Below are 26,083 nucleotides of genomic sequence, written 5' to 3'. Positions count from 1 at the left end.
CATGTTTCAACAAATAGAATCGCATTTAACATAATTTAAGTTATTTATTTATAATAAAAATATTATATATAAACTAAAATTAATTACAGTATTTATATATAAATATATATATAATTTAATTTATTTATAATATATTATATTATAATATATATTTTATACTAATAACTAATTTTAATAGTTAATTTCAATTTACATCTAATATGGTTATATTTATAAAAATAGTCGGATCGGATGTGATATTTTAATTAACTGGATAGTCTACTATCTAAATGTATATTTTACATACTAATCAAAATAATAGCCAAGTTGAATTTGAGGACCACGATGCAAGTAGTATATATCAAAAAGCATAGGGGCGACTCACCTAACACCATTGAATCTCATATTAAACTTCCAAATATACTATATAACGAAAAGAACACGCTAAAAAAGTAGTACAATCATTATATGCAAGTTCTTCTACCTTTAGGCACAATGAGACTCGCTCTGTTTCTTCAATGTCTCTGCCTAGCGCTGCTTCTGATTCATCCCTCCGTTTTAGGGTAACCTTATTACTATGCTTATATATGGCTAAGTTGAATTTAATTTGCATCTGTATATATGATCACTTGCATAATATATATACTTGTTTGATATATTGCTGTTCAGAATTGTGTTTATTATTTATTTATGTTATCAAAGTGTTCATTAATGTTATATATATTTGAGTAATTATTCGATTCAGTCACAAAAATTTTTAAAATTTGATATTTTAGTCTCACAAGTTTTAAAATACACTAAATAATCTTCGAAAATTACTTCTAACAATTTAATTCTTAACCAATTTTTACTGTTTGTCAATAATTTTGTCTGCTGATGTAGAACCTTAAACTTACACACATGACCATACTTGATTTGGTGATAATTACATATAATCTACAAAGACACTTCAGATGTTGTCCCTGGCTTAACCCTTTGTTATCGGCAACATCGTAATTGGCCTTCTCTTTGCAACGGCTAGAACAAGCTAAACGTTATCCACTGCTGGCCATTAAAACAACGGCAGCTATAGGAGATGAAATAGGGTTTTTCATTCTCCGTCGCAACATGCTTAAAGAGGAGAGTGGAGATTGGGTTTAAAATAATGCCGTTTTCTTAAATAAGTTCAGGGACTAAATTGTCCATCTCGTACACGTAGATACTTAAAAGTCATGTGTATGTACGTTAACATTTTACATCAGCAGTCAATGTTATTGACAAATAACAAAAATTGATCGGGACTAAATTGTTTAATGAAAATAAATTTTAGAGACTATTTTATATATTTTAAATTTTAGGAGATTAAAATATCTAATTTTAAAAGTTTTAAATACTGATTTCGATAATTATTCTATATTTTTTTTTCCTTGTGCTTTAGGCGTTTGGATCACCGCCGAGGCCGTTACAGTGATAGCCCAATAAAGCCACCACCAAGACCACCCAAGGCTCCTAGCCACCACCCATGAATCATAAAAAAAGATTGAGTTGTGTCGAATGTATATAACTCACTATATTTTGTAGGTCAAATTTATTAATTTCTGTTATACTATTGAACTAGTTAAACACATAAATTAACTGAATCTCATACCTCATACCTCATCCAGTAAAACGACATGAATCAATTTGATATAAAAAAAAAAATATGAGTATGATTATATGTTATTAGTGTAGAGACCGAACATATAGAGCATATATAAAGTGCAGAACTAGCGTTAAGTAAATCAATTATTTCCTAAATCAATCAGTTGTTTCCTTTTATATTCAGTCTGTTAAAGTTAGTTGTAGTAGAATTGCCTCTTTAGGTTAGCCTCAGTCTCTGTATATAGTACAGAGTCATAACAGTGTATTACCCATCAATTTATAATACAATACATGCATGTTCAGTTACTTCTCTTCCAAGACTTTCCTCTTCAATCTTGAATTTTTTGATATATTGTATGAAAAAATTTAAAGAATTTCGTTAGGGAGACAATAAAGAATCTAAACAATGTGAACAATAGATTTTGAATTTGACTCAATATAAGAAAAAAAAAAATCTCCAAATTATCTAAGCCAAAAAATCCAAACAATTATTTCAAAAAAGCTATTTCAATCTTAATTTACCAAAATATTTTACCCAAACGCCCCTCCAAACCATCTGCCACCCCAATTCTTATCAATCATCCACCTCTCTAGCATTAGAAACTCTCTCACCGGTCATCATCGTCCACCTCTAGTGAAACTAATCATTCACTTAAAGATAAAAATAATAATTTGTATATCTTGAACATCCAGCATATTTTAATTATATAACTAAACTCAATTCAATCAAAAGTTCACATTATTCACAATTATTATTATTTCTCTATACTTTTTCATAAAGAATAAATTCAAAAAAGGGACATACAATAGAAGCTAAACATATGCCACTAAAACTTTACTGCCAAATTCACATGTTCTATAAGGACTAACATGTCCTTTTAAAAAATTCAAACTTAAAAGTTTTTAAATACTTAAAAATAGGAGTATTTAAAGGCACAAAATAAATCTAAGTAACGTGTGATGCAAAGTCATTCAACCACAATTTGGAGTTAGTTATTATTAATTGAAAAGCTTCCCTAGGCAGCTTTACCATCAACAACATGCATTCAACAAATTAGACGTCGCGCAAATGGCATGAACATCCATTGATGCCATGATTGAGGACCCACTTGAAAACCAGTGAAGAAGGTAACAAATGCCGGATAGTAACAATAACCAAATAGGACATGTATTCAACTGCAGTATGCTTTTAGTTTGGAAACATTTTCAGACAAGTGAAATTATAGTCACTGGTCAAAATAAACACAATTTGTCAATTTCTTTCTTTACTTATTCCCATGGATGATACTAATTTTTAATCCGAAAACATGTTCTTAAAATTAAGACTTTCAGTGCTGCTGCATCATAAGTTTCAAAGTCCTTGTAAGAAATTTAGTTATTGCAATCCACGTAAACTAACTTTAGCAGAGAGGAGAGAAAGTGAGGTGACTCTATCAGATAACTAACTTTAGCAACAGTAAACTAATTCTACAAGCTAACTAACTTACAACAAACCATCACTGCATGCAAGTTGTGATCAGTAACTAACTAAGACCACGTGTTAATAACTTAGCCCTTCACGAAGCTGTGAGGTCAGGTGATAGTAACAATATCCAAATCATAATGTCTTGGCCCCAAAAAAAAATGATTAGTCACTGAATCCACATGACATGATACTATACATCCTTTTGAGAGGGTAAAATTTTGTGGCTGCAGCAACCAGAAGCCTCCAATCTTTAACCAATGATGAAATATTATTGATTTCTTCTGATTGAACTAATTTAAGCATTTTAGGCCTTTTGTCTCCTGATCTTTCTCTCGAGTACTGGTAAGACTTCGAAGAAGAACTAAGTGAGAGAATATAAGATGAGAAGACACCGACATATGACTAATTTCATATCCTCTTACACTTGCAACTTTAACAATATGAGAACTTCTGATGGTGCAAACAACAGAAAAATCCAGGAGAATTTTGTCAGAGTGAGTGTTAGAATGTCCCAAGCATTTTTTATTAACTGGTTACTACATAATAAATTCTCTAAACATGAAGCTTGTGAAGCATAGCAACAAATTTAATCACAATCATTCACCTCAAGCAAAGCAGCAAATAAGTTATGACTCTGCAAATAATTGTTACTAAAAACTTGAGTCCGTATGGACGTATGGTTGAACTAATCATTGCTGAAAACAGGATATTTGCTAAGAAAATAGAGAGAACATTTATATTCCAAGATATTATTGTACATAAATTCGCCAGCTTACACAATATGAACATGCACAATAAAGTATTAATATAAATTGATTGATATTTCCAAATAGGATATAAACTCAACCAGAACTATAAGTATTATAGTTAGTTGTTGTTCAGATTAACAGGGTATCGATTGAGATAATTTTTTCTTAAATATAATTGATGTATAAACAGTTAGATTTAATCATACATTGACATAATGTAAAAAATGTTTGACTTTTAGAATACATCCTTAAAAGTTACATTTATTGTAATATATAATCTGTTGATAATGTAAAATTTATTTACAATTTTACATAATAATAATCAAATCATAGTCTACAAGTTTCTTAAAATATGTGCATCTGAACTCTTATTTAATGTGCACATATTTTAAGAAACTTTTCCTAAAGTATAAACTAGCAACAAATGAACAAATGTAACCGCAGCATGTCACAAAATAACAAAGAATGGGGCTACCACACCCCACCATATCTCTTACTACATAAGACCATACCACAACCACATAAATAAATACTTGTTGAGATGCTAAATACATTTTATTTTATTCCCTCAAAACCAGTATCTTTCATCAGCCTATCTATCTACTCAGCACATGCCACGTGGCACTTCATGCATAGTTCAACCACATATAACCTTATATCTCTACACTGATTTCTATCCCCTCTTTTAAGTTTTGAACACAACAAAGCACAAAGCTTTTTTGTGTTAATACTTGCACATTTTTGCAGCCATGGAAACTGGCATAGCATGCTATACTACCCGTGGTGCTTTCTTGCCTACTGGTATTCCTTTCAAGCACTCTCCTCCTTCTATATCTCCATCTTTTGGCTTCAAGGTAATTAATATAAGCACTACAATCATAACATAGAGTTCATATATATGAAAATGATTCAATACTTGCACTATATATATGTGTGACTTGTGAATTGAATGACAGAGAATGAATGTTTCAACTTGTGTGTAATATTTACAGAGCCTGAAATCAAGCTCTTTATTTGGAGAATCACTAAGAGTGTCATCCAAATCAACACATAAGGTTTCAAAGGCAAAGGGCGTTTCACACATAACAAGATGTGAAATTGGTGACAGTCTGGTGAGTTTCTTATACATACCGAAAGTTTCCGTTAAATAACTGTCTCACCATAAATATCAGAAGATATAAATCTATTTAACGAATTTAATTTTGATGAACTGTGGGCGTAAAGCAGTTTTACACAAACAGATACAACTGGACGACTATGTAGATTGAAATTAAACTCTAAAAAATGAAACAAATATAGAAACAGACACAACTTTTCTATCTTGTCTTTGTCCAATGCAATCTGAAACAAACTAATTTTGGTATATATTTGTGAATCGTAGGAAGAATTCCTTACCAAGGCAACACCAGATAAGGGGTTGATTAGGTTGTTGATGTCCATGGGAGAAGCACTAAGAACAATTTCTTTCAAAGTGAAGACAGCATCTTGTGGTGGAACACAATGTGTCAATTCCTTTGGGGATGAACAGCTTGCTGTTGATTTGCTAGCTAACAAGCTTCTCTTTGAGGTTCTTTCAATATCAATTAAGAATTCAATTGCTGTATACATTGATAATGTAAAAGAATTCTAAACAAATTCTATCTTATTTGTTGCATAGGCTTTGGAATACTCTCATGTATGCAAGTATGCATGTTCCGAGGAAAATCCAGAGCTCCTCGACATGGGAGGTCCAGTGGAAGGTCTCTAATGACAATGCAATTCAATTCTTGGAATGATGTCATTTGTTTTTTTCTGTGATTATGATGCATTTGTGTGTGAATTTTGCAACTTAAACAACAGGTGGATTTAGTGTTGCATTTGACCCCCTTGATGGATCCAGCATAGTGGACACAAATTTCACAGTTGGAACAATCTTTGGCGTGTGGCCAGGCGATAAGTTGACCGGAGTCAGCGGTAGAGATCAAGTCGCCGCCGCCATGGGTGTTATGGGTCCTAGAACCACCTATGTCATTGCTGTTAAAGGCTTTCCCGGAACTCATGAATTTCTTCTTCTTGACGAAGGTTGAAACAAAATAAAACTTAATAATATTTTAAAAACTTTTGATTAACTTTAGACCCTTTTATCTTTTATAGTTTTTTGGCAAATGTGCAAAGGTTCATGATATATTGATATGACAAAGTTATATATCTTGTTCATATTTTAGGAAAATGGCAGCATGTCAAAGAGACTACAGAAATTGGTGAAGGAAAATTATTCTCCCCGGGAAATTTGAGAGCCACAGCTGACAACCCCAATTATGACAAGGTCTAACACTGTTAACCAAAGTCTTATAGCAGAAAAATATTGAGGATTTACCTCTACTATGATGATGACATTTATATGAATGAATACTTATTCCATCTTTCTGTTTTGTTCATCAGTTGATCAACTACTATGTCACTGAAAAGTACACTTTGAGATACACAGGAGGAATGGTGCCAGATGTCAACCAGGTTATTTATTTATTTACTTTTTCTAACACAATCATGCATGCCTTATTTTTGAGAAACTACTATCTATTGATACAGTGACATTTTAACATATCTTTTAATAAGGATTATACTATTTTTTCCCCCCTTGAAATGGCACTCTGTTAACTAATATGCAGTTCTTGTGTAACCCACTTAAGTGTTCCATGAGCATGGAATATATTCATATATAAGTGACAAACCTATTTGGTAGTTGAGACAAGTACATAGACAACAAAGATCCTTTATTCCATGTCCAATAAGAAAGGCGAAGACTCATATGCGGATATTTTTATATGAAGTTGATAGTTGAGAATTGTCAAATGATTTGATATATTTGACTAAATTTTCATCTAACAATTTTTAACTATTAGTTTCACGTAAAAACAACTAAACATGAATTTTCACACTTAAAAAGATGGGGACAATGAAGACAGAACCATGAGACAAATTTTAAACTTTTGTCTCTTGTTGACATCTTTGGCTTCCTTTTTTATTTGAGACACATGTTTGAAGCTCATTTTCATGCTAACAGAGGAAATCTCCAAGCATTCAAAGTGTCTATTTCTTTTGTATTGCAGATTATTGTAAAAGAGAAGGGCATATTCACAAACGTGGCATCCCCATCAGCAAAAGCCAAGTTGAGGCTTTTGTTTGAGGTGGCTCCTTTGGGGTTGTTGATTGAGAATGCTGGTGGTTACAGCACTGATGGTCAACAATCTGTGCTAGACAAAGTTATAACCAATGTTGATGACAGAACTCAAGTTGCTTATGGATCAAAGAATGAGATCATTAGGGTTGAAGAAACCCTTTATGGTTCATCTAGGCTCAAGGGTGGTGTACCTGTTGGAGCAGCTGCTTGATTAAGATTCTTCTTGCCATCCAATTTTCAATCTCAATTTTTATTTTTGCTCTTTTTTATATAGATAAAATATGTAATATGTACAACTTAGTCATAGATATATTATGTTTATGACTATGATGACAAACTTGAATTTGTGCTGGTATGACTAGTACATATAGCCATGAATCCCATTGTGCATTAAGCCAATCACTTCATCCGTTCTTAATTTCTTATTACAACCATAAGTTTACGGCAATACTAGAGGGAGAATAATTCAGAGTTATTTTATTTAATTTAATATTTATAATTTTATGTATCTAATATTTAAAATATATTTAATTTAATGAATTTGAGACATCATTATTTTATATTTATTATTTAATTTAATCATTACTATATGTTTTATTTAATTTTATATTGATGAAAGGATTAAAATGAGTCTAATTAATTAATTTGAAATATCATTTTGATCTACTGTATTGATACTTAATAGTATATGTAAATACTGAGCTAATGACAATTGAATTAAGAACGAAGGCAAATTCACAAAAGTAAATTTTAAGAACCTTAGCAGCGAGGGATTATTTTGATTCATGTTGAAAATTTTAGGAACTATTTTAGGTATTATCTTAAATATATTCAAAGAATTAATATAAGTCACAAAGTGAAAAATCGATGTCTCAATTGATTAAATTGAAAATTCAAGGTAGATGCTATGTTACAGTGAACCCATATTGCCGTTAATTTTAACGCTGAATGTTTCTAAAAGTAAAAAATTCCATTAAAATTAAATATTTTAAAAATAAAAAACCTCATTTTAACCCTAGTTTTTACATGAATTTTGAGTCTCAATACTGCAGAAAAATCCTATTACACTCTTTGTTTTGTTTCAAATTTACCCTATATATTACAAGACTGCTATACATACAAGTCCTACAAGTCGGGTCAAACCTAACTAGGGATGTCAATGGGGCAGGGCGGGGGCGGGGGATGCCTCCCTGCTCCCCATCCCCACCCTCAGATTTGCTCCCCATCCCCGCCCCATTCCCCGCCGTGGGGGAATATTGCTCCCCATCCCCATTCCCCACGGGGCCCCATTCCCCGCGGGGACCCCATTCCCCATCTACATAATAGTTCTAACTAATTATTAATTTCCATATGAATAGAGCTGCAAGTATCTATTTTATACAAAAACTGCAAGATTTTATACAAAAAGTATAAATAATACGATGGTGACTTCTCTCGAAATAACGCAATAGGGGGACGCAACGACGAGTCAAAGGACAAAGCAGTGGACGAGGTAAGAGACATGGCAACAGAGAGGAGAATGGACACGACGGCAGAGTTATAAAAAAGAACGCCGCAAATAGAAATTACGACGCGATAAGGGTGATGGCACGGTGAGGTGTGACGATTCGGTGAGAAGGGTGACGAGGGGGTGGCTGCAGAGAGGTTAGATGGAGTATGGACAGTCTTAGGGATCTCTGAATTGAAGAAGGGTTATGCAAATAAGGATTAGGAGTTTTGGGTTTCTACATATGTGTGTGTGAGAAATGACTAAAAAACATATATGAGAAATAAACTATTAAGGATAATTTAAGGAATTCATAAATTTCGGGGAATAGCGGGGACGGGGCGGGGATCCCCGCTCGGGTCCCCACACCTGCTTCGGGGGAATTTTGTCCCCCATCCCCATCCCCGCGGGGAAAATTCTCCACAATCGGATCCCCATTCGGGGCAGTCCCCGCAGGGATCCCCGCGTCTCGGGGAATTTTGCCATCCCTAAACCTAACAAAAACAACCCTCACCTATACGAGTGTGTAAATACGCGCTCCACTCAACCGTTTCAATAGCGCGCTCATTCACCATTATGAAAGACGATTCCTCTTCTTCCTCGATCAAAACTACAACCCTGAAAATTCAAACCACGTTCGAAATCTCTCAAAAAACTGTCAAAATCGTCGCCAACACTCGAGGAAATCAACAAGAAAACTTCAAAATCTTCATCAAAAAACACCGAAACAAAAGAAGAAAGATTATTCAAGGTACTGTTTCACTAATCATCAAGGTTTTTCACTTTTCTCTTTCTCATTTCGAACGCGAAACACTATATAGTCGTATTTCTGTTTATTAAGTAGATTCATTATGTGTTCTTGGTTGAAAATAGATATTACTGTTCTTGTCAAATTGTTCAATCGATGGTAACTGTTTTACGTTCTGTTTCGTGAATAGTTTAATGTATATTTTAATGTGTTCTTGTGCATGTTTGGAATTGAGTTTGTATAAATAGAAACTTTCGTTGTATTTCAAGTAAATTCGACTGTAACTGGTGCTATTGTTCTTGAATTTGTACTTGTACTTCTGGTGTCATTTGATGCATGTTTGGTTGACTTGAATATCATTTTGAACTCATATTATGTCATGTAATTTAAAAAATAATAAAGATGTATGTGACTGGTATTTGGGTGTATGTGGCTGGTATTTGGGTGTATATCAATCGAATTCGAGTGTAACTGGTGTTGTTGTCCTATAACTGGTGTAACTAAAAACAGAGTATTGTCTTGTGCTTCTGGTGTCATTTTATGCATGTTTGGTTGACTTGAATATCATTTTGAACTCATATTATGTCATGAAATCCAAAAAATAATAAAGGGTGTATGTGGCTGGTATTTGGGAGTATATCAAGCATATTCGAATGTAACTGTTGATGTTTTTATCTATTAACAATATTTTTTATTCCTTGCCGTAAAAATGGCAAGCAAGAACCCTGGTGGAAAAAAATACAATACAAGCACATATATCTTAGACCAACTCAATTTTCTTTGTATAAATATAGCTTATTTAAATAATTCTCGTTTCATTTCTTTACAGAAAATCAAAGATCTGAGATGCTCAACAAGACTATTGAATGAAAAGTTCCAACACATGAGCGAAGAAAAGAAAGCCATCGTCCGAAATTGGGATTTGATGGTTTGATGCACATTCCTCCGATGTATCTGCCACATAAACTCTTGAAGGAGTTAGCATATAGCTTTAATGTGGTAAGAAACAGATTGGACATCTAGTACGGTGAATTGACCATCAACCCCGAAAATATAGGAGCTGCCCTTGGCTTGAATGCAATTGGTAACTGATTGCACAAAACCTTTATACTTGCTTTATTGGTAATGTATTCGTAATCTATTATTCTGAACTCATATTATCTCATGATATCAAAAAATAAATTGAGGTGCATATGACTGGGATTTCAATATATTTCAAGTGAATTGGAGTGTAATTGGTGATCTTGTTTTGCTGCTTTTGTAGGGGACCTGTTTCCAGAAAAAAAAAGTTAATTTTAATAGTTATCTAAGGAGGAAAAAGAAGTCTTTAGAAGGTTCTAGGATAAAACATTGAAGAATCTAACGGATGAGATGATGGATATTGGTGTTGACACTGATGAAGATCGGCTTATTTTCAAAAGGATTTTCATCATCTATATTCAAATGGCGTTCTTGTTGCTGACAACGATAAACAAAGTTTCTCTAGTCCACATGCCTCTAATTTTTTATCTGGACAACATAAGGGAGTGGAACTGGGGTAGTCATGTCCTCGAATTTATCATCAAGGGCATAAGCGAGCACCACTTGAAAAAAAATCTATTGATGGCTACCTCTATGCCTTGATGATTGGATACTTTCATGAAACAAAACACAAAAATAAGAATGCAGATGCAATCCCTGGACCGCCCTGGGTAAGGCATTGGAATAGGGAGTTACTGCTTCAGAGGATCAAAGCTGAAATTGACTGTCATATGGTAACTGAACAAAATTCTGTCTCTAATTTGGGTATATTTATTTTATGTACATGGTGTAAACTAATGTTTTAACTATTTCAGAGCATCGTCAAGAGGGAAGAAGTGAAAAAAAAATTGAAGACAATGAAAAAGGAAGAAAAAAAGAAAAAAAAAAGAAAAAGACAAAAAAGAAGAAGGACATTTCATCGGAGAGTGATATTGCTATTTCCTCTAAGTCTGAGTCTGAACAAGACTCAGAAGAACCAACAAAAGCAAGAAAACAACCAACCAGGAAAACAAAAAAGTAAATAATATTTTTTTGTGTATTTTGTCATTTTTACGATGTTTTTTTGTTAATGATTGTTTGCTGTCCAGAATGGTATCCAAAAAGAGGAAGCAGATTGTAGAGGATTCCTCTTCAGAAAGCAAAAGTGGATCTGATGATGAGTAAGATTCTGAAATTGTCATTGCATTACTATGTTTTCTGTTTATATCAAAATTTTATGTATTAACAAAGTGTTTCTCATTTATTGTCAGAAGTGAAAAATTGGAGCCAATAATAAAACAAAAATCGAAGAAAAAAGTTCAGACTCTACCAAAAAATTATGCATTGATACTTCTTTGATTGTGTTTGTATGATTGATACTTCTTTGATTTCCAGGACGCAATCCAAAAAAAGAAAGCACATTGTTAAGGATTCATCTTCTGAAAAAGAAAGCACATTGTAAAGCTATCTTACTCTTTTTTATCAAAATTTTATTTATTAACTTATTCTTTTGTATGTATTGTCAGAACTAATGTCAAAACTGAAGAAATACAACAATTTTTTAGAGAATCAAAAAAGAAAAAAACAAATGAAAAGGCTGCACAAGGGTATGTTGAATTTGGGTGTATATTGTCGATTTTTTAAGGTGTTTTTGTTGCTGATAATTTTTTTTTTTGCTTTCCCATGATGCAAGAAAAAAGGACAGACATACCGGAAGCTGGGCTCCAATCGACGAAATCTCACTATGATTCATCTGAAACGTAAGATGATTTTTGTTTTTATTATTAATGATTTTTTTTGTTTACTTTTACTGAATAATGTTTATTTTGTCCTTAGAATGCCGAAGGTGAAGTTGGGAAGTGAAAATGATCCTGTGTTTCAAACACAGACGAATCAAAACAGTGTAAACAAACCAAGTGATAGCATGTAATTTCTGTTTCTATTGCCATTTGCTTAATTCTTGTGTTACCATCTTCTGCTTTTGATTATGTATATATATATATATATATAGAAAAAAAGCCTTTAATATTTTATTCAAGAAAAAAAAGGCAAGAAAAAAAAAGAAAATTCTGCGACTAAGTAAGTTCTAAAAAAAATAGAGGTTGTGTTTCTATTCAATGCTTGAGGTGTATTCTGACATGATTTCGGTGGATTTCAGGTTGGGTGCAGAAGAAGAATCATTCAACGACTCGGCTCACCAAAAAATGATTGTTGTTCAGAAAGAGACACATTTGCAATCTAAACGGCTCGAGATGTGAGTTTTCCAACTAAATTTCAACCTTCTAATCTTCTATTTTAAGAGAGTTTATTAACTTTTTATTTTTGTCTTAGTTAGAGTTCCGCTTCAAGTATGTTTATCTCTGTCAGAGACGAGAGCATCAAGCCCTTTGCAGAGTGAACCAACCCCTCCAAAGTCTCCGAGCGAGAAAATTAGAGAAGAAACAATTAAGGGGTAAGGAATAATATTTTGTTACATGTCTTTTATATAGAGGTGTATTTGGTTCTTATTTCGGTGTATCTCCTGTGAATTGAGGTGGAATTGTTTTTTTTTTCTAATTTAAAACCTTTTGTTTTACCCTACAGTACTCCACAACCCCCATCAACCTACTGAAAGCACACCCACGCAGAGCCAGCAGCTCCATCTAAAATGTAAGTTCTACACAATATTACTCTCTTTCGATATCATTCGTCTATTCTTATTCTTATAGTATTTTATATGTCAACATGCAGTTAACCACCCCCTCAAATCACTGCTGCATTGGTGATAATGGCCAGGACAACATCCTTTATACCGAAAGCATTTCCCGTGCCATCATTCAGCCTTGTCTTTAAAAGCTAGTACATATATTAAAGCTGAGGTAATCTTAAAATAAGATTAATGATTTTATTATGAGTTGTGACTCCAATGTTGATGTAATTAATTTGGGTTTTTTATTTTTCTAGATTGTGACTGCAATGTGTCTAATTCTCAACAAAAAAAGAATTAAAAAATTTGAAGAACAACTTTACTATCTCTCCTTGATATTGTGGTAAGGTGTATTAAGCTCAAAGTTCAGTGTATTTATGTAATATATTGTGTGTAGTAACTATTTCTTTCGGTGTTATACAAATTCTGCAGAATATGGCTTTGGGGAATCATGACTGCGAGTTCTTACATAAAAAACAAAAAAGCCCTTCGACATTCAGGATTACAAAATGTTCATCCCTTATTTGGACATGAAAAAATTGGCATCCCATCCATATGTAAGTTTTCGTTTCTAAAACTTCTTATTACAATTATTTCTGTAGGTGCCAATTAAACTAAAACATTGTTCCGTCTAGCCAAACTTCAGATATTTGCCCCGATTTGCTACGGAGAACATTGGTAGATATAGATGGTGGATATTAAAAAGAGAAAATTTCCTGTCATTGACTCGTATCACAAGAAGTGTCCCTCAAAATCAAGAATGAAACTTAATAGATTTGTTGTAAGTTGAATCTGTTTTCTCTATAAATTTCTGGGTTTCTGTGTGTTGTTAGCTGGTGTGGATATGTGTGAAAACATGTTTCCTATGCTTTAAAAATATTAAATTTAATTATCATTTATTACCATTCGATGCTGTGATCTGTGTGTTAAGTATTTTCAAGCTTCATAGGGCAGGAATGGCTTAGAGGATAGAAAGGAAACATACAAAAATGGAAGGAAAGCACAAAAATGGAGTTTTGAAGAAAAGGCAGCGACGCGCACGCGTGGACGACGCGGATGCGTGTCTAGCGCAAAATGCCAGCGACGCGTACGCGTGACCAGGAAAAACTCCAAATGACGCGAACGCGTGACCCACGCGTACGCGTGACGGACGCCACGTGCAGAAAATTGCAGAAGTCACTCCCAGCGATTTCTGGACCCTTTTTCGGCCCAAATCCAAGCCAGAGAATGGGGGAATCAAACAGAACGAAGAGAACAAATTGATGGAACATTCAATATACATAATTTTTAGATTTTAGATGTAGTTTTTAGAGAGAGAGAGGCCCTCTCCTCTCTCATAAGTTTTAGGATTAGGATTTCAACTTCTTCTCAAATTCCAGGTTCAATGTTCCTTTAAATTAGGATTCTTATATTTTCATTTATTCCATAGTATTTTTTCCATTTAAATTTTATTGTTTATTTAATTGCTTCCAGTTTTATTTCAATTATCATCTCTACTCTTTTATATCTTAAATCCTTATTCAGAGTTACAATTGGAAAGCTTTTATGACATTATTAATGCAAAGAGTATTTTTCTATTTACCTCATTATTTGTTTGATTATCTTCAAGTATTTATTTAGTCATTTATTATGTGAAATTGGTATCCATGTCAATGGAGTAGATTTTCCACTTGACATGGGGGTTGATTAAGAGGAGGCACTTGAAGTGGAATGCTTAAGTGCTTAGTTAAATTGGACATTGTTGGCTAATTCTGTATCTACTAACGCTAGACCTTCCCAAGGGAAAGGACTAGGATTTGTGGATAAGAGTCAGTTCAATCACTTGACTTTCCTTTACTCAGTAAGGGTTAACTAAGTGAAAACAACAACCTCTTGACACTACACTTGAGAAAATCCATTAAGGATAGAACTTCCAATTAATCACACCCCCGGTCAAGGCTTTTTAATTAATTATATAAATTCTCTTTTTAATTTTCACTGCTTTAAATTACAATTATTTATTTTTCTGTTCTCAAACTCAAAAATCTTCTCAGAAAAACCCATAACCAATAATAAATACACTTCCCTGCAATTCCTTGAGAGACGACCCGAGGTTTAAATACTTCGGTTATAAATTATATTGGGTTTTGTTACTTGTGACAACCAAAGTTTTTGTACGAAAGGATTCTCTGTTGGTTTAGAAACTATATCTACAACGCGATTATTTTTATAAAAATTCTTTACCGACAGAAACCCGATCGTCAGCGCGCGCACAAGTGCGAGCTAGGCGACGCGTACGCGTGACCCATGCATATGCGTGACCCGAGTCACGTGAGCTCATTAATGCAAATCGCTAGGGGCAAATTCTGGGCCTCCAAAACCCAATCCAGCTCATTTTTGAAGCTATTTCAACCCCAATTCAAGTGGAAACAAGGGGGCAATTAGGTTTAGCTTTTCTATGTTTTTCTCTTAGTTTCTAAAGAGAGAAACTCTCCTCTCTCTCTCTAGAATTAGGTTAGGTTTAGTTAACTTCTCTTTAATTCTTGTCTTAATGTAGTTTCATTTATGTTTCCTTGCTTTATTTTTTTAGTTCTCTTAGTTCTTCTTCTTCATTTCTCTTTTATGTCATTTTTCATTTTATGAACACTTTTGTACTTCTTTAATTTTTATTAATGTAATTTATGTTTTATGTTCATTTAATGCTTCCTTTAGTTGTTATTATCATTTTCTTGCTTTTGGTAGTTAGATTTTATTTTTAATTCATTTTAATATTATTTTATTCTTATGCACACCAAGTGTTTGACAAAATGCTTGGCCTAGTTTTTACATAGTTTTTCTTCACTCTTGGCTTGGTATTGAGGACTTTGGTGACCCTTGAGTCATTGATGTCCATTCTTGTTGATACATTAGAGTAGTTAGTTGATTTGGTTTCCCTTAACTTTAAGTGACCCATTAATAGTGTTGACTAGGACTTAGGGATTGGAATCAACTATGCCTATTTGACTTATCCTCGATGTAGGGTTGACTAAGTAGGATTAACTCTTCATAATCATCATGTGTTTGTAGTCAATGACTAGGGGTAACCTTAGCTCCCAATCCTTGCCAAGAGGTTTCTTGCATTTGAATTTTTCTTTCCTTGCATTTAATTGCTTTGACTTTTATTGCTTTGACTTTTAATTCCTTGCATGATCATTAATTGTTTTCATTTAATTTCTTGCATGTTAAGTTAGTTTCTTACTATTTACACTTCTTTCTTCTCTTGCAATCAATCATAGCCAATAATCTTAGCACTTCATTTGTAACTCCTAGGAAAGACGACCTGGGATTTCAAACTCCCGGTTATTGTGTTTTGATTGTGACTATCTTTTAGAATTAAATTTGATTGTTGGCCAATTGTTGGGTTGGGAACTATACTTACAACGCCAATTCTAATTTTGAGAAAAGAAAAATTCCTAATCCGTTTTCGGCTTAATATCAAAAAACATGGTGAAAAAGGTAAGCAACTCTATATCCTGAAGCTACATCATATATCTTGGATCAGTTGAGTGTCCATTGAATTTCATTCTCCCCTTCTCTTGGTACTGTAGATAGAATTCTCTGGGCAACATCTTAAGAGAATATTGAATTAATTAGGGACTAATTCCATTGCTTATGTGCAGAGAACAGATCTCGAACTAAGAAGATTGAATGTCCAACTTAGGACTGACTTGTAAGAGGTGGTACTAAGAATGGATACGGAGGTGGGAGCCATGGATCTCTAAAGATTCGGATTGCTGTTCCAGAACCAACTCTCTAGTTTAAACCCTTTTCAATGACACTTCTACCTGCAAGGATACTCCTCCATCCCCAAGAAGGTAAGGACCCCAACTCTGCATCTAGAATAGAATTATATCTGAAATATTTTCCTTTTAAGATTCTAGATAATAAAGAATTAGGATTAGTGGCAATTCTCCAATATTGTTTACCTAGAAGAGCCAAATTTTGTGCATGTAGGTCTTTAAAGCCAATCCCTCCTTCTTTCTTAGCCTTTGTCATTGTATCCCAACTAATCCAAGTCATACGACGTTCTGCAGCTTGTTGACCCCACCAGAATTGATTAAGAATGCCATGAATTTTCTTGATTAGATTATATGGAAGTTTGAAACAAGACATGGTATATATCGGGATTGCTTCTCCTACCGCCCTTAGTAATACATGTCTTCCTCTATTAGATAAGAGACATCATTTCCAGCCTTGGACCTTTTTGATAACCCTTTCGTTGACAGCAGAAAAGGTGGCCTTTTTCGATTTATTTACTAAAGAAGGCAATCCCAAATACTTGTCTTGAGCTCCAATGTGTGAAATATTCATGGTAATAGCAAGTGATGTGCGTATATCATGAGGAGAGTTATTGCTGAAAAATATTACAGATTTATTAAGGTTAACTTTTTTGCCACTGAAGCTTTCAAAATCCCCTAATAAATCTAAGATCCTCCCACAATTGTCTTCTGATTCCTTACAGAATAATATAGAATTATCTACAAAAAGTAAATGATTAACCTTAGGACATCTTCTTGTAATCTGGATCCCTTGAATGTGCCGGTTTTGCTCTGCTTTGTGTAGCAAGAAGGAAAGGCCTTCTGCACAAAATAGAAAAAGAAAAGGAGATAGAGGGTCACCCTGACGGATGCCTCTATTTGGTTTAAAAAATCTGTATGGTTGGCCTTCCACAACCACAGAGTAAGAAATTGTCGTTACCAATTCATGAATCCAACCTATCCACGTAGAATCAAATCCCATCTTCTTCATGATAAACCATAAAAATTGTCACTCAACCCTGTCATATGCTTTACTCATGTCAAGTTTAAGGGCCATCTCATACTCTAAACCTCTCTTTTTCTGTTTGAGGTAGTGCATACACTCATGTGCTATCAGGATATTAACTGAAATGTGTCTCCCCTTTAGGAATGCGCTCCGACTAGGGCTAATAAGTTTATTCATACACCTTTGTAATCTATGAACCAGTATCGTAGAGATGATTTTGTAGAATACAGAGGATAAACTAATGGGTCGTACTTGGGACATATCACAAGCATCAGAAATCTTAGGAATGAGACAGATGTTAGTGTGGTTGAAACTCCTTAAAATGCGCCCTCCTCAAAAGAAACTTCTAACTACCTTGAATATATCCTCACCCATAGTATCCCAGTAAAATTGGAATAATTTAGCTGTCATCTCATCTTTTCTTAGAGCACTTTGCGGGTGTACACTAAAGGTAGCTTTCTTTACTTCCTCAAAAGAGATCGGACGTTGTAGCCTACGGTTCATGCTAGCTGTAACTTTAGGCTCAAAGTCTAAGAAAAAAGGCCCAGAATTTGCCTGATTTGTGGAAGTAAAGATGCCCTTGAAATACTCTTCTGCCACCCTTGCGATGATTGCATTAGAAGTAGCCCACTCTCCATTCTTAGCCTTGAGTCTCCAAATCTTGTTCCTCCTAAATCTAGCCTTAAATTTTCGATGGAAGAAGCTAGTGTTTTTGTCTCCTTCTTTTAGCCATTTAATTCTAGATTTATCCTTCCAATATAGCTCTTCATTCAAGTAGGCTCTCTCTAATTTTTGCTCAAGTTCCATGATTTCAAGACCTCCCATTAAATCTGATGCCTTCATTTTTTTTAGCTGTCCTGTAATTTCATCAATCTATTTTTTAGAGTTTGAAAGACTACTCCTCTGCCATATGACCAACTGGTATCGAACGAGTTTAAACTTTTGAGCTAGTCGAAACATAGGGGAGCCTTTAATTTCTATGTTCCAAACCTCACTAATTAAAATTTGGACTGAATCCTCCTCACACCATTGGGTCTGGAATTTAAATCTTCTTTTTGAATGTTCAGTTTGTGGATTAGTGTCAAAAAGGGGAGGGACATTGTCAGAATCTGTCTTGGACAATCTAAGAACTGTTGGATTAGGGAACAGTTGCAGCCATGTTTCTGCCACTTAGATTCTATCCAATCGTTCTTGAATAAATTCGCTTGCTCTCCGCTTATTACTCCAAGTGAAAGGTCTAACAATCATTCCCAAGTCAAGTAAAGCATTATCACTAATAAAATAATTAAAATCTGTTATAGAAGATTGTGATTTAAGACTACCTCTATTTTTTTCACTTTGATCAATACTAGCATTAAAGTTTTCCAAAATATATGAGTTACGTTGTTGCTGCGGTAAAATTACTAACACCTCTTGAAATTGTGTTAAATGGATCTGTATTGTTATTTTTATATTATAATTATTTATTAATTAATTTATACATATTATATTACTATATATAATAAATATTTTTAAAAATAATAGTTATTTTTTAAGAAATATATTAAAAGACCATCAAAATTTATTATTTTTTGTGTTTAATTAATCGTTAATATTTAAAAATATGAGTTAATGTATGTTGTTAAATTATTAAATTAAAAAAAAATTGATTAATTGTTAAAAGTGATAGTTAAAATCAATAAATTTTAATGACATTTTAACATATATAAGTCATAAATCCGAGAATATTTCATTTTATGAGCACATATTCTATGATAATAGCAAGTAATCCCCAAAACTTCATTAATATTCCGGGCATGACCCCACCTACCCCAAAACAAGTAACAAGTCTATCCTCTTCTTCCATCTCAAGTCGCATCTCATTCATTTTCGTTAAACCCTATAAACTCCACTCTCCACACTCTTCACACTCTTCACCTGCACAACGACGTCGTTTCTATCCGTATAACCATGAACCCTTCCACCCTCACTCCTTCATCTTCCCGTTCTCTTCTATCACCCTCTCCCTTCCTCCAACCAACAACCTTAAACCACCAACGACGCCGTTTCAGGGTCTCCTTCCCTCGCTGTTCCGATGACCGCACTTCCTCATCCTCTTCTCCCCCTCCGCCGTCACCACCGCCGTCCAAACCGCAGAAGGACCTCAAGGGACTCGAAGTCCTCGTTGACAAGCTGTCGCCGCCTGTCAGGCTAGCCACCTCCGCCGTCATCGTTGCCGGCGCTGTCGCCGCCGGGTATGGCCTCGGGACGCGCTTTGGTGGCAGTCGAACTGCCGCGTTGGGCGGTGCTGTCGCTCTAGGCGCCGCCGGTGGTGCCGCAGCGTATGCACTGAACGCCTCTGCTCCGCAGGTTGCGGCGGTGAATTTGCATAACTACGTTGCTGGAATTGATGACCCTTCGAAGTTGAAGAAGGAAGATATTGAAGGCATTGCCAATAGGTTAGTCTCAATTGCTATTAACATTTTTTTATTTCTGAAATTGTAAGCGTCGATAGTAGTTAAGTCAAACTAATTTGAAAAATGAGAATTTAATTTAATGAAGTACTTTTAGTGCAAAATAAAATGTCATAAACTTGGAAGGAAAAAAATGCATTTTTAAAATTGATGCTTTACCATTATACAATAGCTACTCGAGTAATTTTTACTCGGTTTAGTTTCTGCTAGAATGGTTCATTGTGAAATTAGCTGACTTTTTTTTTTCCCCTTCAGGTATGGTGTGAGCAAGCAAGATGAGGCTTTTAAGGCAGAGATTTGTGATATTTACGCCGAGTGAGTACTTTTTTTTGTTGACTTGTTGCTTGTTAGCAGGCTTGGGTAGTGATAATGATTTTGGCTATAGTTATGCATCACATGATTCATTTGCTTGTTTTTCTTTTCCGATGGTTAAAAGGTTTGTGTCGTCTGTCCTTCCTCCTGGTGGTGAGGAACTTAAAGGTGATGAGGTTGATAGGATAATCAGTTTCAAGAATTCCATAGGGATTGATGACCCAGATGCAGCAGCTATGCATATGGAGGTATTCTTGTCTTAATTGTGGACATACATGTGGAAAAGGATTATTCTTTTTCTCTTATTTTGGAGTGAAATCAGTTTTACCTCTTATTAGTTTGTTGCTTGTTGACTGAACCAGATTGGTAGGAAAATCTTCAGGCAAAGGCTGGAAGTTGGGGACCGTGATGCTGATATTGAACAACGCCGGGTAAGTCAGTTGTGGTGCAACTAAATTTTGATACCATGCTGGCTTTAAATTAAATATTTGGAGCTTGACCATTTTTAGTGAGTCTCCAGTGCAGGCGTTTCAAAAGTTGATTTATGTGTCGAATCTTGTATTTGGAGATGCATCATCATTCCTTCTGCCTTGGAAGCGTGTTTTCAAGGTCACTGATTCCCAGGTATCTACTTAATAATTTACTAATTATGTATCAAATGGGGCTCAGTGTATTGTGATTTGTGAGTTGTATTTTTAATTTTCAATGAGGCTAGTATACGAGCATAGATTTATGATCAGGTATTTTTATTTACCTGGTAAAAGCATGAACTGATTTTCTGCTTGAATTGCACTTTGTGCTGCTTGTTAAACTTGACAAACTGACGTGGATGGTGGTCTCATTTCTTATGATTTTATTATTCTTTGCTGTCATTTTTTTCCGTTCGGATTAGTTGTTAATTATTATCTATTTACCAGGTTGAAGTAGCTGTCCGTGACAATGCTCAGCGATTGTATGCTGCGAAGCTGAACTCAGTTGGCAGAGGTAATTGTGAAAGCATCTAGCCTTATTTGGTTTTAAAAGTGCTCAGTTAACTAAAATTTTGTCGTATTGTCAAATTGTCATCTATTTTCTAGTTTGAGTTTGGCTTGTTAATGGGAATATTGTTTGCCTGTTGGTCCAACTTATATTAATGATGAGACATGATTATGTATTATATTCTTATGTTTATTTTTGGTGCAATTATCATATTAACCAAACGCCTAAAAAGGTTCTAGTTATGTTCATTTGCTATGCTGCTCTATGTTTTGTGTTCTCTAAAATTGGTATTATCCAAACAAACGAAATTTATCATTTAGTAATCTTAAGGAGTTGCAAATTGTTTCATCTTCCTTGGTGCTAACCAATAATATTCTTGTCAGATATTGATGCAGGACAACTTGTTGCACTTAGGGAAGCTCAAATTTTATATCGCCTTTCTGATGAGGTGCAATCTCTTATATCTTTCATAAATTTCTAGTGTTCTTGTTGCTATCATATAGTTCTGTGGTGTAGCATAATTTATTCATTAATTTAAAGGAAATTTTTTTTTTGAAGGTTGCGGGGAACTTGTTTAGAGAGCACACAAGGAAATTGGTGGAGGAAAATATTACCACAGCGATTGGTGTTCTTAAATCTCGCACTAGAGGAGTGTAAGATTCGTGGTTCTTGAAAGTCTTCTTAAAATCCCCAATGTAATAATGTCGATAGTTTTCTTGACCCAGATATTCTTTCAATTAAGGGATCAGGTCATTGTGGGTTTTTCATCAACAATTGCCCATGCCTACCATGTTAACATTTGCAAAGGATGCTTGCATCTTAAATTTCTAGATATTCTTCTCCTCGCCACTTGTTTCCTTAATTTTACTGTTCATTTCTTAATGTATTCAGATGTTGCAAATTTGAATTTGCCACTTCTAACTGTCTCTATTTCCAGTCCTGGGGTCAGCCAAGCAGTTGAGGAGCTTGATAGGGTATGGTCATTCAATAATTTACTTATCTCATTCCAGCACCAGATAGATGTGGATCGGTTTGCCCGTGGTGTCGGTCCAGTTTCTTTAATAGGTATCTTGACTATCTGTTGTTATGTTATTTATTTACCTTTGATCTTGTTTTATTCTTTTACTTTGCAATTGTGATGTTAACTTCAATCAATATGTGGCATAGGTGGTGAGTATGACGGTGATAGAAAAATAGAGGACTTGAAACTTCTTTACAGGGCATATGTTTCAGATGCTTTATCTGGTGGGCGCATGGAAGATAATAAGGTAAATCGCCATAATATTCTAGTGTAAAGCAAATGTGTACTTTGTTGATAAACTAAGATATTTTTGAACTTGAGTTAGGGTCCATGTTCTCCTAGGAGTTATTTTGGTTGAACAGTTCATTTCCTGAAAAAATTGTATCGGATCATGCGGAAGATATTGATATATGGACTGGATAGATTAAATTTCAGTTTAGATTGCTATATATTGATGCCATGCTTTCTTAAAATCGTATAACTTAAAATTTTACTTACACTTCCTATTGGTGTAAGCCTCCTGCATTTTTGTTTCTGTGTACCATGTTTCAATCTTCCTCTTGACACCAAATTCTGATTGAACAGGTTTTTCAATACATGCTAGTGAATCCTTGTTAACCATAAATTCATGTCAATTTTTCAATTGAAGTATTTATTTTCAGAACTTCAGTGTAAGGTAGTTAGTTGTTTATGGTGGGTATATTTTAGCTTCATAAAACAATTCTTGGGTCCTTGCTTAGCTTTATATCAGGTGGATTATGTGCTGTTAAGTTGCACAAGCATAAGATTTCAACTTAAATATAGTACATGCAGTCTAATTCTGTTTTCATGAATCAGCATTTAGTCAAGCAAAGCCACATAACTTTGTGCTGAAAAGCATGATATTCATTACTCTATAGGTTGTTATTGGTTTGAGATGGAAACTTGATCTCTGTAAACATTCATTAATATGTTTACAACTTATTTCAGATTGCTGTACTAAATCAATTGAGAAATATATTTGGATTGGGCAAACGCGAGGCAGAAGCCATTTCACTTGATGTTACATCCAAGGTATATCGTAAACGACTTGCACAGTCTGTCACAGATGGCGAGTTAGAGATGGCAGATAGCAAAGCAGCATTCCTTCAAAAGCTATGTGATGAATTGCATTTTGATCCAGAAAAGGCCGGTGAACTTCATGAAGGTAAGACTTACTCTTATATCTTCTGTCATGTTCACAGGAGGTTTTAGAGAATATCAGGCTTGAATTATTAAACACTTTATGATTTGTAAGTTCCAATTCATGTGTGGATTGTAGCAAAAATATACATGCATGTGATTATTAGTCTTACTTTTAACATGATGTGGCTGTTACATTTGTTATTCTTTTTAAATTCTTAATTACTTCATTAAAATGCAATCTAACTATACCTTCTCATTTAAAGAAATTTACCGGCAAAAGCTTCAGCAATGTGTGGCTGATGGGGAGCTCAGTGAGGAAGATGTTAAAGCTTTGTTGAGGCTACGTGTGATGCTGTGTGTACCTCAACAGACTGTTGAAGCAGCTCATGCAGATATCTGTGGCAGTTTGTTTCAAAAGGTATATTGAACGAGAGAAAAGATGTATCTAATTGTTATTGAATCAGTCATGCATTGTTAATTCTCACTTATATAAACCAATAATCAATATTTGTATATATAGTAAAGTACCTAATTAACGCCTCTGACTCTCCAATAGAATCGGTTATAACAGAATCATATTTGACCAAGTTAAGTGTTGTCTTCTTAGTGCTTATCCCTACATTTATTGATATATATTACTAATCTAATTCATGCATCTTCTTCAATAGGTTGTCAGAGAAGCAATTGCATCCGGGGTTGATGGATATGATGCTGAAACCAAGAAATCCGTACGAAAAGCAGCACATGGCTTGCGACTTACCAGGGAGACTGCTATGTCTATTGCAAGCAAGGCAGTGAGTATCCATTTATCAGGACCTTTATTCTCAATTTTAGAATTTGAATAGGCTTATAACTTGCTAGCTGTTTCTGTATCATTACAGGTAAGGCAGATATTTATTAACTACATAAAACGTGCACGATCAGCAGGAAGTCGTACAGAGTCTGCGAAGGAACTGAAGAAGATGATAGCTTTCAACACCTTGGTGGTGACTCAGTTGGTGGAGGACATTAAAGGGGAGTCGGCTGATGACTCAACTGAAGAACTAGTGAAGGAGGATATTGTTGTGACAACAGAAGATGAAGAATGGGATTCAATTCAAACACTCAAAAAAATTAGACCAGACAAAGAACTCGTGGAAAAGTTGGGAAAGCCTGGCCAGACAGAAATTACTCTTAAAGATGACCTTCCAGAAAGGGACAGGACTGATCTTTACAAGACTTACTTACTTTACTGTCTAACCGGTGAAGTGACAAGGGTTCCATTTGGTGCTCAGATCACTACAAAGAAGGATGATTCAGAATATATTTTCTAAATCAGCTCGGTGGGATCCTGGGATTGAGTGGTAAAGAAATAGTTGAAGTACATAGGAGTCTAGCCGAGCAAGCATTTAGACAACAAGCTGAGGTAATTTTAGCTGATGGACAATTAACGAAGGCCAGGGTGGAGCAGCTTAATAACCTGCAGAAGCAAGTAGGTTTACCTCAAGAATATGCTCAGAAAATAATCAAGAGTATAACCACCACAAAGATGGCAGCGGCCATTGAAACTGCTGTGACACAAGGAAGGCTCAATATTAAGCAGATTAGAGAACTTAAGGAAGCCAATGTTGAGTTAGACAGCATGGTATCCGAGAACTTGAGGGAGACCCTCTTCAAAAAAACTGTTGAGGATATTTTCTCGTCAGGCACCGGAGAGTTTGATGAGGATGAAGTATATGAAAAAATCCCAGTGGATCTCAACATTAACAAAGAGAAAGCAAGAGGGGTTGTTCGTGAGCTCGCACAAGCTAGATTAAAAAACTCACTTGTCCAGGCCGTGTCGCTATTAAGACAGAGAAAACATCCAGGAGTGGTAAGTAATTTTCTAAAGCTTCATGTATACTTGTGCGAATATATTTCTGGATTCGGTCGTTACAGATAGACATAGTCAATGTGATTGCTTTGTGCCTTTGATTGCATGTGCAGGTTTCTTCTCTCAATGATTTGCTGGCTTGTGACAAAGCAGTACCTGCACAACCGCAATCATGGGAAGTGCCAGAGGAACTTGCTGATTTATACACTATATACTTGAAGAGTGATCCGGCTCCTGAGAAATTGGCGCGATTGCAGTATCTGCTCGGCATAAGTGATTCTACAGCAGCTGCTCTTAAGGATGTTGGAGATGCTTTGCTCAATAGTACTGCTGAGGAAGAGAACTTTGTATTCTGAGTGTTGTATTAAAATGTTTGCCGTTAGGCATATTGGTAGCTGCCACAAGTCTGCCATTTTTTGTTCAGCAGTAGTGAAAGAGAAACGATTATGATGTAATTCTTCAGAATAAAGATGATCGCAGTGTTAGGTGTTGAAATTTCTGATAAGCATTATATTGTAACAGTTAAATTAATAGGTTGCGGTATTTTTCTTTTTGATTATAATGACTAATGAGTGAAGATGAGTAAAATTACTGTCAAACAATACCATATCCTATTTTTCCTCTTAAAA

At 34.7% G+C, this 26,083-nt stretch overlaps 2 protein-coding genes and 1 long non-coding RNA gene across 3 annotated transcripts; all 3 read left to right on the top strand.

The window, feature by feature from the left end:
* The first annotated feature begins 372 nt into the window (after nucleotides 1–372).
* LOC112766809 (uncharacterized) lies at nucleotides 373–1,905 on the top strand. The gene is made up of 2 exons (XR_003184562.3): nucleotides 373–542; nucleotides 1,397–1,905. It is a non-coding gene; the product is annotated as an uncharacterized lncRNA (long non-coding RNA).
* A 2,443-nt stretch (nucleotides 1,906–4,348) lies between these two features.
* Nucleotides 4,349–7,372, top strand: LOC112766024 (sedoheptulose-1,7-bisphosphatase, chloroplastic). The gene is made up of 8 exons (XM_025811874.2): nucleotides 4,349–4,667; nucleotides 4,806–4,925; nucleotides 5,195–5,380; nucleotides 5,471–5,552; nucleotides 5,653–5,874; nucleotides 6,018–6,118; nucleotides 6,235–6,306; nucleotides 6,903–7,372. Exons 1-8 carry the CDS (start codon nucleotides 4,563–4,565, stop codon nucleotides 7,182–7,184), a joined length of 1,170 nt encoding a protein of 389 aa, XP_025667659.1. The 5' UTR covers nucleotides 4,349–4,562; the 3' UTR covers nucleotides 7,185–7,372.
* A 12,094-nt stretch (nucleotides 7,373–19,466) lies between these two features.
* On the top strand, nucleotides 19,467–26,083 carry LOC112766892 (protein TIC110, chloroplastic-like). Its single transcript, XM_025812794.3, is given in 16 exon segments — nucleotides 19,467–20,112; nucleotides 20,383–20,442; nucleotides 20,564–20,687; nucleotides 20,802–20,870; nucleotides 20,965–21,063; nucleotides 21,357–21,423; nucleotides 21,801–21,865; nucleotides 21,976–22,070; nucleotides 22,355–22,482; nucleotides 22,585–22,685; nucleotides 23,408–23,624; nucleotides 23,866–24,020; nucleotides 24,271–24,396; nucleotides 24,484–24,907; nucleotides 24,910–25,454; nucleotides 25,568–26,083. Coding segments are annotated over 16 exon segments (3,006 nt in total). The 5' UTR covers nucleotides 19,467–19,624; the 3' UTR covers nucleotides 25,811–26,083.

Source organism: Arachis hypogaea, chromosome 17, assembly GCF_003086295.3.
Source record: "Arachis hypogaea cultivar Tifrunner chromosome 17, arahy.Tifrunner.gnm2.J5K5, whole genome shotgun sequence".
Lineage (NCBI taxonomy): Eukaryota > Viridiplantae > Streptophyta > Magnoliopsida > Fabales > Fabaceae > Arachis > Arachis hypogaea.
This window is presented reverse-complemented; position numbering and strand designations above follow the sequence as displayed.